Source organism: Typopeltis vanoorti, chromosome 24 (assembly GCF_054136105.1).
Source record: "Typopeltis vanoorti isolate ZY-2024b chromosome 24, IOZ_Tvanoo_1.0, whole genome shotgun sequence".
NCBI classification, from domain to species: domain Eukaryota; kingdom Metazoa; phylum Arthropoda; class Arachnida; order Uropygi; family Thelyphonidae; genus Typopeltis; species Typopeltis vanoorti.
The window spans coordinates 38,435,168-38,453,464 of NC_143572.1; the positions used below are offsets into that span (position 1 = coordinate 38,435,168).

Below are 18,297 nucleotides of genomic sequence, written 5' to 3' on the forward strand. Positions count from 1 at the left end.
GATTAGATGGTGGAGATAGTATGCATAAGCAAATAGAAAATATGTGTGGAAGGAGGGTAACTGTTATGAGTGATTTCAACTATGGTAACATTGATTGGAAGGAGGAGAGAGGACACATGGGAGGAAGGAATTGAATTTTATGCAGTTATTAAGGGATAACTATCTGCAACAGCATGTAATGGAAAATACTAGGGATCAGAGAGTGCATGACCTAGTAATTGCATCTGAGAATTTGACTGTAACGAATATGACCACGTTGCCACCAATTGGTGAGAGTGATCATAGAGTCTTGACTTTTGAGATGGCTAAAGGTGTGGAATTTACAATTAAGACAGGGTACATGTGGAATTAAGGTGGTTAAGAAAATATGGTTAAGAAGTATTTGCAGGAGGAAATGGCTGACTGTATACCTAGAGTCTGAATAATAAATCAAGTAGGGGTTAAATGGATGAATGCCACCATTAAGCTTGAGCTGCAAAAAAAGAAACACCTGTGGAGGGAATTTAAGGAGAAAGGTGACCGGCAGGCACATGAACAGTATAAAGTGCAGGCCAAAAGGGTAACGAGTATGGTAAGAAAAGCAAAAGCGGATTATGAAAGAACATTATCCATGCAGGCTAAGGAGAATCCCAAACAGTTTTTTCGATATGTTGCAAGTAAAAGAAAAAATGTATGCAGCAGAATGATTTTAAAGAATGTCGATGGTAGGGAGGTAACCGAAACAGTTGATACAGTGTAATTACTGAGCGAGCACTTTGAAAGAGTATATCATCCAGGTCGTGACAATGCAGGAATGAAAGAACCAACAGCTTATATGGGAATTGTGGTGAATGAAGTGGATAGTCTATTATAAAACCTCAATGTCAATACATCAGTGGGATTGGATGGTATACCAGCTCGTGTCGTACGTAAAGCAGCTAAAGAATTGTCAGTGCCCTTGACCATTTTGTTTAATTTGAGTCTTGGGTCTGGGTTAGTCCCAAGGGGGTGGAAAGAGGGGAAAATAGTTCCACTGCATAAAGGAGGTTCCAAGACTGCTGTTGTAAATTACTGACTGAATCGTGTATTTATCTCTTGACTATTTTCTCCAAGGTCTTGGAGAAAATAGTCAAGAGATAAATACACGATTGGATAGATGAAAATGGGATACTGTATGGGGGCAGCATGGTTTTGTGAAGGGTAGATCATGCCTCAGTAACTTGCTCACATTTTATAACAGAGTGACGGCTGAACTGGATAAGTGTAATGGCTTTACAGTGATTCTACTGGACCTTGTTAAGGCCTTTGACAGGATACCACATGGAATTCTAATCAGTAAACTGCAGCATATGGGGATGGATATAGGGTTGGTGAGATGGATAGGTGGGTGGTTGATGGAGAGATATCAGAGAGTGGTTTATTCAGGAGTAGAGTCCAAAAGACGTATTGTGACTAGTGGTGTGCCGCAGGGTTCTGTTCTTGGACCACTACTGTTCAATTTGTTCATTAATGATATAGGAAAGGATCTGAGAAGGAACTGTTCATTTGTTTGCTGATAATGCAAAGTTGGGTAGAGCAATAGTGATGGCACAGGATGTCAAAGTTTTGTAGGATGATTTGGATAGTTTGGAGGACTGGGTTAAAGAGAATGGATGTCAATTTAATGTGGCAAAATGTAAGGTTATGCATTTTCAGGTGAAAAGATTAGCAGCAGTATATCACATTGGTGGACTGTTCTCCAGGAGATTGACGAAGCCAGGGATTTGGGAGTGTTGGTGGATAGGGAGTTGAAGTTTAGGGGGCACATTGCAAAAGTGGCTAAATCAGCTCATCACATCACTTGGTTGCTTTAAAATACTTTAACAAGCAGAGGCAAACAGGTTATTGTTCCTCTGTATCGAGCCTTGATAAGCCCCCAACTGGACTGCTGTGCCCAGATATGGGCACCAGGGTTTCTTATGGATGGGGAGAAGGTGGAGAGGATCCAGAGACGAGTGACCAAGATGATAGCAGGTCTATGGAATGAACCTTATGAGAACAGGTTGAAGACTTGTGGGTTCGCAGAAATTGGTTGATAGGCAGAAAAGGGGTGATATGATTGATACATTCAAATTATTGAAGGGTTTCTATAAGATTAATTCAGAATTTATTTTTGAGATTAGGATTGGTGGTGGGAGGACTAGGGGCCATACATGGAAGCTGGGCAAGAGCATGGTTAGCAGGCAGGAGTGTTAGAGCTAGGTTTTTTACTTGGATAGTGGTGAATGAGTGGAATAAGCTACCAGAGTGAGTGGAATAAGCTACCAGAGTCTGTTGTGGGTGGCCTGACCATGAATGAGTTTAAGGCGAGGTATGATAGATACTGTGTGAATGTCGAATAGTTGTTCTTGACATGATGTTAGGGCCTCCCTCGATGAGTCTATGGACTCCTTAGAGTTGCCTGTAATAATAATAATAATAATAATAATAATAATAATAATAATTTAACATATAAAGATTGGAGTAAACCAATTGATACAGATAATGAAATTGCTTATAAACATGATGTTTGCTATCCAAAAAATAAAGACATACAAACTAGAAATGAAGTTTGTGATAAAAATATGCTGAAAGAGTTAGATGTAATGTGATATCTACATTTAGAGAAAGAACAGATAAAGGTATTATAAAACCAATTAAACAGGAAACTGAAACTAAAGATATTTATGTAATAACTAAAATGGTAGGCACATGAAGGGCCTCCTTATCCATTGGGCTAAATGGGCTATAGTCCATGGGTACCATTGATCCAAGGGCATTTAAGAACTAAGTATGTTCAAATGTTTTTATTTTCAAATTTGGATGCAAAAATCTCTATTTCATTTGAAATGGCATCAAAATTAAACAAAATATTTAATTAAAGAAAAAATTATGAGGATTTTTATACAGCTAACTAAGCAAATCATTAATAATATTTTCAATAAAATTTTTAATCTTAATGATTGCTTTTCTAAATAAAACAATTTATATTTATCTAAAATTGCTGCCAAAATATACAATTTCATTTTCAGCTGTAACATTGGGATTTTATTATATAGATGTATTTATACTTAGAAATGGGTGTAGTTTGCAGTCTGCATGCTTAAGTAGTGCATTCGTTTTATGCAGAAAATAAATGCTGCAAAAAAAAAAATTTATTAGAATTTTTTAAGCTTTTTTTCTATTGTGTGTATTTTTATATATATAAATAAATTACCTTTATTATATTATAAATATTGTTGAATTAAATAAAAATGTGCAATGTTGATATATTTTAATATAAAATTTTTTGCAATGGAAGTTATTTAATTAATTTATATGTATTATTCAATTATTGCTCAATCCAATGTAATTAAGACACCAAATTTTTTTTAGCTCAGGGGTGCTCAAACTTGTTAAGATGGCCGTGCAGACAACCCTGACTTTCCTTGTTTCTGTCCAGCTTGCATTCTTGTTCTCACATTCTTGAATTTCTCACACTACTCTTCTTCCATTGCTCCATTCTCCAGCTTATTCACATTATCTCTGACTTCTGATACCTTGTTCACATCATGCATTAATTTGTTGGAAGCATTGGTCACAGAAATCTCTCCATCTGATTCACACCAAATCATTTAAATGCAGTCAATCACGTTTGCACAATTCGACTCATCACTGAAATGCATTCTGTTGTTGTTGTTGTTGTTATGAGGGTAGACTGAAAAGTTCTCAGTCTAACAATGAATAAACAAATTTATAATTTCAAAATTTTTTTTTTTTTTCAACATAATCTCCCTTAAGACTAATACATTTATTCTAGTGATGCTCCAGTTCTCAGTAAGGTCTGCAAAATACCTCTCTACAGTTGCAATCACCACTTGATTCGAAGAAAAACACTGACCAACGAGGAAGAGTTTTAGTTAGGTTAGGAAATAGAAGTTAGAAGGAGTCAAATCTGGGGAATAGGGTGGATGTTCCAACAATTCATGGTGCAGATCCCTTAATTTTTCCATTGCCAAAACACTTTTATGGGCAGATGCATTGCATTGTCCTGATGAAAGATGATATTTTTCTTCTGCAAACCAGGTCTTTTCTCACAAAGTTTTTCATTTAGTCTGCTTAAAAGATCGGAATAATATTCCTTGGTTATTGTTTTATCCTTTTCAAGATAATTAATAAATAAAATGCCTTTAGCATTTCAAAACACAGCTGCCATGACCTTTCCCACTGATGGAACCGACTTTGTCTTCTTTGGTGCTGAACAACCGGCTTCTGTCGTCTGTTTTTGACTACTGTTTGGATTCTGGTGTGTAATTTCCCATGAATCCAAGTCTCATCCATATTAATAAATCAATGCAGAAAATCAGTTTTTGTTCTTGCTGAAATGCTCCAAGCACTGTTTAGAGATTTTCATTCAAGTGCATTTTTGACCTGCTGTGAGCAAGAGTGGCACCTATCTTGTGCAAAGCTTTTTCATTTGCAATTCTTCATGCAAAATATATCCTACACATTCTTTTGAAATGCGTATAGCCTCAGGAATTTCACGCACTTTGACTCGACTGGCCATCCAATACCATATCATGCACTTGATCAATTTATTTATTTATTCGTATGGAGTTTCCTCCCCTTTTCTTCCCTGTCCCTATTGGGATGAGTTGAGCCCCCTCATGGGGGGTAAGCATTTATGGCTGTAGATCAGTTGTGTGTTCATGGGGCTGGTTTGCCTGCTTGCGGGATGAAACCACCCAAAAAACTGGGGGAGAAAAACCCTACTGCCTATGCAATTCCTTACATAAAGAGTAATCATAATGTGAGATGTTAATTATCCAAACATTGTTTAGGTAGCAGAAAAATCTTGTGAGAAGAATGAATTTGAGTTTATTGATGTTGCGAGACAACTTCCTCGAGCAGCATGTGACTAAAGGAACTTGAAGTCAAAGAGTGCTACATTTAATTATAGTATCAGAGGTCATTTCAGTTAAAGATGTAACTATTTTGCCTCTGGTTGGTGACAGCGATCATGTGGTACTCCCACTTGGAAAGTATCCAAGTTTCCGAATGTTCCATTCAGGAAAGGAACATTTGGAAACCTCTTCACTGAACTACAAGCAGGAGAAATTATGACCACGTGAGGAGTACACTGAGTTCAGTACAATGGTACCAGTTGCTGGATGAGAGAAATACAGACAGTGCATCAGAAGTGTTTAAAAAATATTAAAATGATGCAATATCAGAATGTATCCCAAGAGTTCGAAGAATAAATAGGGAAATAGTCAAATGGATATGTAATCATATTAAGCAAGATATTCATTAGAAAAGCATGATGAGGAAGGAATACCGTGTGCATAAAGATGATGTCTGTTAAGAAAATTATAAGCAGCAGGCCAGAAGAGTCACAACTGTTGTATGGAAAGCTAAGTCTGAGAATGAAAAGAAACTGGCTCTGCAAGCTAAAGACAACTCACAAGAATTCTATCAATGTGCCACAAGTAAAAGACACAATGAAATTGAAAGAGTAACTCTAATGAATACAGATGGTGTGAGGGCAACAGATGTGCAGAAGTTGTTCAGCTAAGGAGTGCCTATTTTATTAAAAGCTATCAACCTGGTGTATGCAACATTAAGTTCACTGCTGCCTCTTCACTGGATGAAGAAACTCAGGTGTATGAAGAAGAGGTATTAGAGCTGTTGCACAAACTATATAAGAATTCAGTAATAGGGACTGATAAGATATCAGCATGGATGTTAAAAAAGTGTTCAGTAGAACTGGTTGTTCTTTTGAATAGGCTATATAATTTGAGTCTCAGAACATGGAAGATTCTGCAAAAATGGAAAGAATGTATGGTAATTCCATTACACAAGAGTGGTGCAAAGACTGATGTATTCAACTATCGACCAATCAGTATCTCAAAAGTTGTGGTGAAGATTTTGGGAAAAATTGGCTAATGCTCACTTTCAGATATGGGTTGAGAGTGAATTTCTACTTGGCAATGAACAGCATGGGTTTACTAAAGGAAGGTCATGTTTTAGCAACTTGCTTGCATTATATAATAATGTTTCCATTGAACTGAACAAGTGGAAGGGATGAACCATGATACTGTCAGACCACAGATCCGAGTTCCTCAGTTGGCTTGGTGCTAAGAAGAGTTAATTCATGTTGAAGGGGAGAAATGAATAAGGCGATGTATGAATTTGTAACCAACATGTGAAATCATATGCATACATGTAAAATTTTCCAACTGTTACACAAGCAAAATAGTTGTTACTTTAAAAACTTCAATGTTCATAAAAGAAAAGTTAATTTTCCAACGTGTAATAATAAACAATTAATCCCACAAGATGGATTGATTATCCTATTATCAGAATGGATTCTCCTTCTTCCGACATGTGCAAAAGTGTTGAAGGGTCTCGCATCTGTGGGCATACAGTACTTTTGGATTTTTCCAAGGCTTTTGACAGAATACAGCATTGAAGACTGTTGCAATAATTTGGAGAATATGGGACTGGATTATAAAATATTAGTGTCGATAAGAGAATAGCTGACTAACAGATATCAAAAAGTGGTATATGCAGGATGTGAGTCTGCAAGATTTAAGGTAACCAGCGTACCACAAGGATCAGTCCTTGGTCCACTGTTATTCAATCTGTACATTAATGACATCGTTAAGGATTTGACAAGTGACATATACTATTTGCTGATGATGCAAAGATAGCTAGGGTAATCAGGAGTGCTGCTGATATGCAGTACTTGCAGAATGATTTGAATAGGCTGGAATTTAGGGCATGAAAATGGATATCAGTAAATGTAAAGTCATGTAATTTGGCATGATTAGATATCTAATGTTGCATGATATTATTATTATTATTATTATTATTATTATGTGACACCTTCAGGGAGTCCAAAGACTCATCGAGGGAGAGTGTGCCAACAGCATTGAACGATTAATCCACTTCCAACTACTAACTGTACTCAAAGTTGCTTAACTTTTTTTTGCATGAGCAATTAGTAGTAGAGGCTCTACCAATCAACCAACCTTTGCTGGCAAAATAATTTTTCCCCAGGTGAGGCTAGAACTCACAACCTCGGCATAACTCACAAATACTGTCTTATAAATACTGCATGCAAACCAAATGCACCACTAGTGATATTAGTGGGATTATGCTAGAAGAAAGTGATCAGGCCAGGGATCTTGGAGTGTTAGTAGATAGCAAGTTGAAATTCAGGGGCCATGTAGTAAAGACTGCAAATACAACTCAAAGAATAACTGCAATGCTGAAACTAACTTTCACATGTAAATATAAGGATGTCATTTTGCCTCTTTACAAGGCATTGATAAGACATCAACAGGACTACTGTTGTGCATTGGTCTGTGGTCTCCTGGATTCCTTTGAGATTGTAATACGGTGGAGAGAGAGAGAGAGTGTTAAAAATGATATCAGGATTGTGGAATACTGATTATGAAGACAGACTGAAACAGGAGAAAGGGGTGTGATATGATTGAGATTTACAAACTTCTGAAAGGATCATACAGGATTTTAGTTGATGGACTTTTTCAATTTATGGAGGGTGGGAAAAGGACACGTGGGCATCCTTGTAAGCTGAGAATGAATGGCACTAAGAAGGGAGTGAAGGCTAGATTTTTCTTTCATAGAGTGGTATGTGATTGGACTGGATTGCAGTTGGATGTTAAGCGTGCAAACAGTGTGAATAAATTCAAGAACAAGTATAATAGCTGGTGCATGTAGTATGTGGCCTCCATTGATTAGTCCCTGACTCCCAGGAGGTCCCTCTTAATAATAATAATAATAATAATAATAATAATAATATCCATGCAACAACACTCAACCAACTATCATTCCTTTCACGATGTTGTGTTTCACTCTTCACAGCATTCTGCTGATATACGTTATCACATTCTGTCTGTCTAACGAAATTATTTATTTTGTAATGCCACACCAGTCCCTTGCATATTTTTGTTGGTGATGATGATGGACGATAGATGGCATTGATGGTAGTAGTGATGTAGTTGGAGAATTAATTAGTAGTGGAGAGGATGAGATTCATTAGCGAAGTAGAGTAGTGTGCCCTCCCACAACGAGTACTTGGACTCCCTGGAGGTGTCACATTATAATAATAATAATAATTTCATCATCATCATCACGAACCATGGGCTCACTGCCCGTTGATGTCTGATGCCTGTTTCACTATCTTCTTCCACCTTTCTTTGTCCAGTGCACAGTATCGCAGTTTTTGTACACCCATTCCGCACCAGCCTTTTATATCGTCTATCCATTCTCTGTATGGTCTACCTCTTCTGTTTAAACCATCCAAAATACCAAACATAAATATCTTTATCTTCCAGTCCTCACTCATTCTACAGATGTGCCCATATAATTGCAGCTTCCGTTTTATAATCTTCTGCATTAGATTCTGTTTTGGTTGTATCTTCTGATAGAACTCTTCATTGGTGATTTTCTGTACCCATCCTATTCTTAGAATCTTCCTGTAACAAGTTCTTTCAAATGCCAAAATTATTTTTCTTGATTCTTTATTTATTACCCATGTTTCAGATCCGTACAGTACACCGCTGAAGATGCATGTTTCCAGTACTCTTAGTTTTGTTTGCAGACTGATCACTTTAATTTTCCAGATGTTATCCATGGCCTTCAGATTTGGTCTTCCTTTTGCAATCCTGATCTTTATTTCTTTTTTACAGTCCAAGTCATATGTCAGTTTACTTCCCAAACATGTGAATTGTTCTACATTTTCTATATCAGTTCCATCCACTCGTATCTTTTGTTTCATGTTCTTCTCACCAAATACCATTGTCTTTATTTTTTACAAGTTCATAACAAGTTCAAATCTCTTCCCTTCCTCATTTAACAGTTTCAGTGTTTTTTGTAGTTCTCTTTCGTTTTCTTCAATAATAACAATGTCATCTGCAAATCTGAGATTAATAATTCTCATTCTGTGTACAGATGTTCCTTTGGCATCTTCCTTCAATTTGTCCATTGCTCTTTCTAAGTGTGCGATGAAAATGCTTGGTGATATTGGGTCTCCCTGTCTAGTACTTCTGCTTGTTTTAAACCATTTCCTCAAATCATCACCTATTCTAACTGCTGCAACTGTATTCTGATAAACATCTTTTAATATAGCTATTAGTTTTTTATCAATTCCATAGGATTCCAGAACTGCTAATGTCACTTTCTGGTCAATACTATCAAATGCTTTCTGAAAATCAACAAAGCGAGTATATATGTTTTTGTCTTTTCTTCTAGCTTTCTCTGCTATTAACCTCATTGTCAAAATCTGCTGAATTGTAGTTCTATCCTTCCTAAATGCTGCTTGCTCATCTACAAGGTATGCTTCCAATTGTGTTGTCAATCTTTCTGTCAATATGATCATCATCACTTTACCAAGGTGATTTATCAAGGAAATTGTTCTATAATTTTTAGATTCTAGCTTATTTCCTTTCTTGTATAATGTTACTAATACTGATTTCACCCACTCCTCTGGCATTTCCCCTTCTTTCCATACCATATTACATAGTTGGTGCATTTCTGTAACCATACTTTCACCACCATATTTAATCATTTCTCCAGTAATGTTATCATTACCAGGACTCTTGTTGTGTTTTAGCCGTCCTATTGCTTTTTCTACCTCTCCTCTTAAAATGTCCATATCATGCTCATTACCTGGTGGTGATATCTGCTTCAATTCTTCAGTCAGTTTCCCAATGCTATCTGAATCTAGTTTTTCTTCATATATCTCACTACAGTATCTTGTCCACCGCTGTATAATTTTTTCTTTATTCATCAATGCTTTGCCTTTTTCAACTTTAATTGTGGTTTGTTTTGGTTGCCACTTTCTACTAATGGTTTTGATCATTTTGTATACCTCCCTTATTTTATGCTCTCCAAAGTACTGTTTTATATTGTTGCATTGGGCTTCTAACCATTTCATCTTTTCCATTCTGACTGCTTTTTTCACCTCATTACACTTTCTTTTATATTGCTCTTCTATTTGTTCTGATGTATCGCTTCTTATCTTCAACATTCTTTCCTCCTGTACTAACTTCAGTGTTTCTTGTGTAATCCATTTCTTCTTGGTCTTCTCTTCTTCTGGCACTGTTTCTTCAACTGCATCTTCTATCACCTTCATTACTCTTTTCACTCTTAAATTCGAGTTTTTTTCTTTCTCCACACTTTTAAGTTTCTCTTCTAAGACTGTTCTGTACCTTCTTCCTATTTCTGTTTCACTTATTCATGCTGTATCTATTCTATTCTGATGTTGGGGTTTATATTTCTTTTTTTAATTTCAACTTAATGTTTGCAATCACTAAACTATGGTCCGAGTCTATATCCGCTCCTTGAAAAGTTCAACATTGCTGTACTGATGTTATCCATCTTCTTTTAATCATATCAGTCATGTGTTGGGTTTTTCCCATCATTTGATTGCCACATCCATTTTCTACACTCCTTTTGTTGGAATCTTGTGTTACAGATCATCATCTTGTGGTCCATAGCAAATTCTAACAATTTTTCACCTCATTCATTTCTTTCTCCGAAACCATATTTTCCCATGACTCTTTCCCAACCATCATTATGTATTCCAACTTTAGCATTCCATTCTCCTTCAATAATTAGCACATCTTGCTTTAGTATTGTTTCTATTGTCTCTGTCAGATCTTTGTAGAATAATAATAATTTACTTCTCATTAAATTATCAAAAATTTGGGAGAAAGCAACATTTAGACTACTTTCAGCCTAATGACCATAAAATACTTTATATCCACTTGTGAGAAGCAATTAGTTTGTTTGTTTGTTTTTCATTAAAATTTTGCATGTTTTTTTGCCATTTCTTGATTTTTGTGCCTTAATTTTTAGTAACAGGAGTACCATTCTTATTAGAAATGTTTTTGCAGGTATTCTTCTTCCACATGAAAGAAACAGATGGAATAGAATAATTAATTATTCTATTCCATCCTAATTTATTATATTAATTTTTAGTAACAGGAGTACCATTCTTATTAGAAATGTTTTTGCAGGTATTCTTCTTCCACATGACAGAAACAGATGGAATAGAATAATTTACCGACTACTTTACTAGTTTTGTGAAAATTCTTCTGTTTCACATAATTAGGAGAAATATGTGAATAAACTAAAAAACAGTTTATAACAAGTAACATACATATTTGAAAACAGGAATAATAATTTGCCAGCCTGGTTGGCCGAGTGGTTAGCATATCCGCTCTCCAGCCAAAAAGACTGCAGGCATGGATGTTTGTGACTGTCTGTGAAAATTCTAGTGATGATGGAGGTTGTGGGTGGTAGATGCTGTTGGTGTAGTTGCGGTTAGTTGTAGTTGGTGGATTGAGTGGTGGAGACAGAGAGTTGAGGAGTAGATGCCTTCCCCTTGATGAGTCTTTAGATAATGGAGGTATCATGCAATAATAATACTAATAATAATAATAATAATAATAACAATGGGAAGTGGACATTTGCTATGAAGTTGTTTACAGGTGCATAGTCTGCTGTGAACTACTGATAACCATATGCATGTCATGTTGAATTAGAGAAGACCAGATTTCATATAAAATCATCCCTAATTTTTTGTTGTGCTGTTGAGGATGTTTGATCATTTCAGCTGATTTTTAACACTCACAAAAAAAAAAAAAACTGCAATCTATATGAGTATTTTGTTTTTTTGCCATAACATTTGATGTTTGGTTTCAGTTGTATGTACGGCTAATAAATTATTCTAAATTAACAATCAGTTATTATATTCCATCTGTTTCTTTCATGTGAAATAATACTAAGAAAAACATTTCTCATATGTCCTCTCTCCACAGAAGTCCAGGCAATGATCAGAGTACAATTTATTATTATTTTTTTTTTAATATCTCAGTGCAATTTTAAATCCAGGGAAACATTAGCAGTTTAATAAACTATCACACTTTGTTCCTGTGAGTCAATACCATTAAAGAATTAATATGGATAATTGCTAACAATTATGTTTTCCTACTTCTCCAGCTTAATAAGATAATGCTTTATAATCTTCATAATTAGCAAATGCAAGTTAAAAGGATTTAAAACATCCAACAATACCTGAACATATTTAGGAGTTTTCATTTTACGATCATACCAAAAGCCATAATCTAACCACATCCTTAACAGTTCTAGTGGCTCTTGAACACCAAACCTATCTTTCTTTGGCATATTCAGATCATCCATAAATGCAACAAGTTTTTTACCACCTGAAGGAATATAGATGCCTTTCGATTTCTTTTCAAGTTTCCTTTCTATAACACTTTGTATAAATGTTGATGACATCTAGAAATTTTCAAATAAAATTAGTTTTAAAGCAAATCTTAACAGGTAGGAAAACAAAAATTACTAGCCATTAAGACAGAACAAGAAAATTTTAAATATTTGATACACATAATAGCTAATAATTAAGGAATTGACAGCGTAGACTAGAAATATAAATTAAATAAACTTTAATATATACTTTCCGATATTTCGGCAAACATCACGTTGCCATCTTCTTGGGAACTTAATACAAAGACAAGTGCACGCAAGTACTACATAACAACAAATGAGAACAGAAGCTAGGAAGCTACCATTTTCCTAAAGTCCTGATGGTGCCCCCTGGTGGGCTATATATTGGTAGTTGTTGGCCTTTGGGCTGAAGTTCTTCTGATAAATGTTTCCCAAATTTGGGGCAGTCTCATGCATCCAAATTTGTTGAGGTTTGGCATGTTCCTAAGGGCTGAGGCTGATTCCATGAATAGTCTTTCATATTTGAACTTGCTGCGGTTACCATGACTTTCTTCCATCTTATTCTCTGGCGAGTATCCAGAGCGTGGTCTGCAAGCCCAGAGTGGCTGTATTGGTGAAATCAGATGTAATCCTTGTGTTCTGAGATTCTGATATTTGCTGTCCTGCCTGTTTGGCCAAAGTAGGATAATTTACAGCTGCAAGGGACCTGGTATACACCAGGTAGGTCTAGGGGAAGTGGTTGGTCTTTAGTGGAGCGGATAAGGGATGCCAATTTTCTATATGGTCTGTAACAAGTGGTCAAGTCATGTTTTTTTAAAATTTTGTTGATTTTTTCCGAGGTACCTCGGATGTAGGAAATGGTGATGGATTTATGATATTCCAGATGAGTCTTTGACTCCATGAGGACTTGTTTAATAATTTAGAGTAATCTTTTTTGTGGGGGGGGGGGTTGGATAACTGGTTTAAGTATTTTTTGGATTCTTTCGGGGGGTTAGCCGTTGGCCGAGAAAGTGTCAAAAGTGCAAGAAAATTATTTTTGCCGTGTTGAATAGTGTCTTAATAACTCCATATTGTTGTGAGGAGGGGGGGGGTTATGGGATTGTTGGTGAATGTATCTGCCTGTATGGGTGGGTTTTCTATAAACTGAGAAAACCAAGGTTCTATCAGGTTGGTGGGTGACTAGTGTGTCTAGGAAGGGGAGGTTATTGTTTTTCTCTTTTTCCAGGGTGAACTTGATTCTAGGGTGTTGGTTGTCTGTATTAGGAAGGAGAGGAGTGTATCCAGGCCATGTAGCCAAATAGCGAACACATCATCAACGTAGCGAAGCCATATGGTAGGTTTTTGTGAGGCTGAGTTTAAGGCTTTCTCTTCAAAAGTCTCCACAAAGAAGTTGGCCAAGGATGGGGGAAGTGGTGAACCCATGGCTGTCCCCTCTATCTGTTTGTAGAATTTTTCCTGCCAAACGAAATAGCCTGAGTTCATTGTAAACTGAAATAGGGCTGAGATATCGGGGGGAAATTTAGCTTGGATTAGCTCTAAGGTTTCTTTGAGGGGGACATTCGTGAATAAGGAGGAGATGTCAAAACTGACCATTATGTCATTATGTTGGAGTGTAAGATTTTCTATACTGCCTTTGAAGTGGGCTGAGTTTTTTATGTGTGATGGTGTGTTGCCAGTATAGTGTGAGAGTGCTTTGGCTAAATGCTTGGCTAGTTTGTAAGTGGAGGAAATCAATGCCATCCACTATGGGACGTAATGGCACATTTTCTTTATGTATTTTTGGGAGCCCATATATGTAGTGGGGGCGGGGATCTAGAGTTATATAGTTTTAGTCTGTTGGTAATCTCCACAGGCCAAGAAGTGACCTTCTTAAGGAGCCTACGGAGTTTTCTAATTTGAGAGTTGGCGGGATTGTATTCAATAGGGAGGTAAGTGGCTCGATCTAATAGTAATGCCTTAAGCTTACCTGTGTAGTCATTAAGATTGAGTACCACAGTGGCGTTCCCCTTATCTGCTTTGGTGATAACTATTTCTTTGTTTTTCTTCAATTCTTGTAGTGACTTGTATTCACTAATGGATATGTTGGTTTTTGGAGGTTTTGCTTTTGTAAGAACACAGGCTACATCCAATCTAATATCGTTGACAATGTGGTTTGGAAGGTGGCAAATCCCGCGTTCAATTCGGATCATTAATTCCTCGGCCGGTAATTTCCTATTAGCCATGGCGAAGTTGTGACCACGTGACAGAGCGTTGAGTGCTTCAGGTTTCAAGTCCTGATGGTGCCCCTGCGGGCTATATTGGTAGTTCTTGGCCTTTGGGCCAATTCACTTCAAATGAATTGGAAAAAGAGAAGGAAAGGTCTTAGTAATTGTTTTAATGTTAGTAAGTGCAAAGTTATGCACTTTGGCATGATTAGAGATCCAGCGGCATATTATATTAGCTGGGTTATGCTACAAGAAACTGAGGAGGCAAGGCACCTTGGTGTATTGGGGGATAAGAATTTAAAGTTCAAACATCACATAGCAAAAGTTGCAAATACAACTCAGAGGATAATTGCAATGTTGGAGTGAACCTTGACATGTAAGGTTTGCTCCAACATGACATGTAAGATTATATCCGGATTATGGGATTTAGATTATGAGGACAGATTGCGAGTATGTATGTAGATTACAGACTCTGGTTAACAGGAGAAAGAGGGGTGATATGATAGAGGTCTATAAACTTTTGAATGGGCACTATAGAATTTCAAATGATGAAATTTTTCGTTATATGGAAGGCAGGGAGAGAACACAGGGGCATCCATGGAAGTTAAGGTTGTTCTCAGTCAAGAAAGGAGTAAGAGCTAGGTTTTTCTCGGTTTTTCTCTCAGAGAGTAGTGAGTGAGTGGAATAATTTGCCCTTAGGGGTAGTGAGTGCATCTAGTGTAAATGAATTTAAGGGAAGGTATGATAGCTGGGTTGGATAATTTACAGCCTCCCTCGATGAGTCCTTGACTCCCTGGAGATCTCAGATAATAATAATAATAATAATAATAATAATAATAATAATAATAATAATTGACTCACTTTCTATGATAAAATTGACCGCTATGTTGGATAAGGAATATGGCCAAGCTAGATTATTACTATATTCTGCAAAGATATATCTTAGGATACTGCATAGGAGATTATCATATAAGTTGTAGCAAATGGGATGGATATGAATCTGACAGCATGGATTAAAGGATAGTTTTTTTTTTAAATTTAATATCAACCACACACACATGAGAGGTCTTTGAAACCTAACATGACTGTGCATTGTGTACGTGGACAAGTGACTAGAGAGAGAAGAAAATAATCTGTTAATGTGTAAATCTGTTGATATGCATATAACTTCCAACCCTTTAAGAGATGGAGGCTGTATGCAATAGGAAAAATCATATGGTATGCCTATTCCTGGATAGGATACTGATGTGAATTAGCTCAAGAGGAGAAATCTGATTTCATATGAGGATCAAGGTATTTTCAAAGATGAGGAGAAGTCAAATAAGACAGAACAGTGTTTTCTTGGTATCTTTAATTTATAGTATAACCAAGTGGAAAAACTTCCAACAACTATCTCTAATCCAGAGTATTTCAATAATAATAAGGTCTGACACCTTTTGGCAACTCGTGTATGAAAATATGACTTCTGCATTACTTCAACCTTAGTATCACCTCTGAGTCTGCCTCTCACCGACGAGACCTCAATAAAGGTCGAAACTGGTCTGGGTACCCATAAGGATATGTGCTTTGCATTATGGGATACTAAAGTTAGTGTAAAGTGGATGACAAACAATATTAAACAGGAACTGCATGTGAAAAAGAGGTTATGGAAGAGATATAAACAGACAGGTGAAGAGCAGATGCACGAAGAATATAAGCCACAGGCCAGGAAAGTGCAAATAAGACAGAACAGTGTTTTCTTGGTATCTTTAATTTATAGTATAACGTCATCACTCGGGAGTGATGACAAGGGGCCATCCCTGAAAGTTACGAAAGGAAACTGTAAGCAAGAGGGTGAGGAGTGGTTTCTTTGCATGAGGGTTATTAAAATGCATTGCCTGATAGTATGGTGAGAGCAAGAATGGTCAATGAGTTTAATGCACGAAGAATATAAGACACAGGCCAGGAGAGTGCAAATAAGACAGAACAGTGTTTTCTTGGTATCTTTAATTTATAGTATAACATCATCACTCGGGAAGGAGTGATGACAAGGGGCCATCCCCTGAAAGTTACAAAAGGAAACTGTAAGCAAGAGGGTGAGGAGTAGTTTCTTTGCATGGAGGGTTATTGAACTGTGGAATGCATTGCCTGATAGTATGGTGAGAGCAAGAATGGTCAATGAGTTTAAGGAGTGGTATGATAGACTTTGTGTTTCCTAGGAGGGACCTCCCATGGTGAGTCTTTTGACTCCTTAGGAGGCCTAAATAATAATAATAATAAAGCAAGTGATTTGAAGCCATTAGCTTCTATATACAAGTTGCCTTGTTCTGGTTATATTTCAGGAACAAACTTTGCTTGCTTACACTTGGATAAAGGATTAAACCAAGTATATAATTTCTTGGTATCTTTAAACAACAGTGTTTTGGTAGAAGTGAAATTCACAACACTGCACTTACAAATATGGCAATGTATTAAGGCTTAAATGGACAAATTCTTAATGTGCCTGATCCAATCAAATGTCCTGGAAAAGAAATTATTCTTATAAATATTATTATATGCCTTCTTCTAGTAGTCCAAAGACTCATGAAGCAAGATCTACTTCTATGTCAGAAATTGGGCATATTCACTAAAGACATATTCATAACTTCCACACATGCTTTCCATGAATGACAGAGTTCACTACCCCCCCACACACACCCATGCAAGATTCTGTGCACCAGATATTATCAAGATCATTCCTAACAGTTAGCACTGTCTTCAATGTTGGATTTATGTAAATTGATGAATTCATCATCATAGCAATGTGACTCCTAAACTTTAACTCTGTTAATCATCACAAATAAGTCTCTTGCCTTCACCTTTAACACTGCATCAAATTCACATGAACATAATACTTACCCTACAGTATACTCAGTTCAAAATGGATAAGGCATTTGAGGGTTGTTAATTTAATGCTGCTAAATCTTAAAAAAAAAACCTCTTAAGAAGTACAAATAAATTGACTCATTAGAGGAACTTCAAGTAATACAGAATACCATTCTGTGTGTAAAATGGTACTCATATTACCTGAAATTCCTCTACTATTTGCCAAAAGAATCAGACTGTTCAAGTCAACCTGAAAGGATTTTGTATCAGTTGGGTTGGGTAATAAGGAATATATCATTTTTCTATATATGGAGTGATCATCCATATATCTATGCTGGCTGACTTGAACAGACTGATTCTACTGACAAATAGTAAAATAAATAAATGCAACTTACCCTCAATATCACTCTCTGTATCATTAATATACAAGTTAACATGTTCACTACCACGCTGCTCGGGCATAGTTTGTTCCATACGCCAAGCAATTTCACTTCTTCAAGGTCAGTATGGGTAATCTCGTTGCCAGGGGTAATTGACATACAAGTACATTCGTAGTTGGCTTGTGAGGCTTATATACCATCTATGAATATACACATATTTGCTGCTAGCTCCACAAGCCAAGCATTTTCACTTCTTCCAGGTTAGTACAGGTAATCTCGTATGCTGACAGTAAGCGTCATACGAGCATATTCGTAGCTGGCTTGTGAGGCTCATATACCAACTACAAGTATACTCATAGTTAGCAGCGAACATGTTAAACAGCAATCACCTTCTGATACCTGTAGGTCAGATAATTCTCCTGTTATCTCCTATTATTACAGGAGGAGAATCAGTCTCTTAAACAGGAGGGATTGATTGTGAATAAACAGAAATATAACAGGAATTAAGTAAACTTGATGTTAATATGACAATAGGACTTGAAAATGCACTACCATGTGTCTAAGGAATACTCCAAGGAGTTAATGGCATCAATAACACACTGATTTAACAT

At 36.5% G+C, this 18,297-nt stretch overlaps 1 protein-coding gene across 1 annotated transcript in view; it reads right to left on the minus strand.

Annotated features, from left to right (window-relative positions):
• The window catches only part of kl-2 (dynein heavy chain 2, axonemal kl-2), a 1,497,432-nt gene that overhangs the window by 1,074,176 nt on the left and 404,959 nt on the right, over positions 1–18,297 (minus strand). The window contains exon 20 of the mRNA XM_090414156.1: positions 12,085–12,309. Coding sequence (XP_090270282.1) covers positions 12,085–12,309 — 225 coding nt within the window. The remainder of the gene's footprint in view (positions 1–12,084; positions 12,310–18,297) is intronic.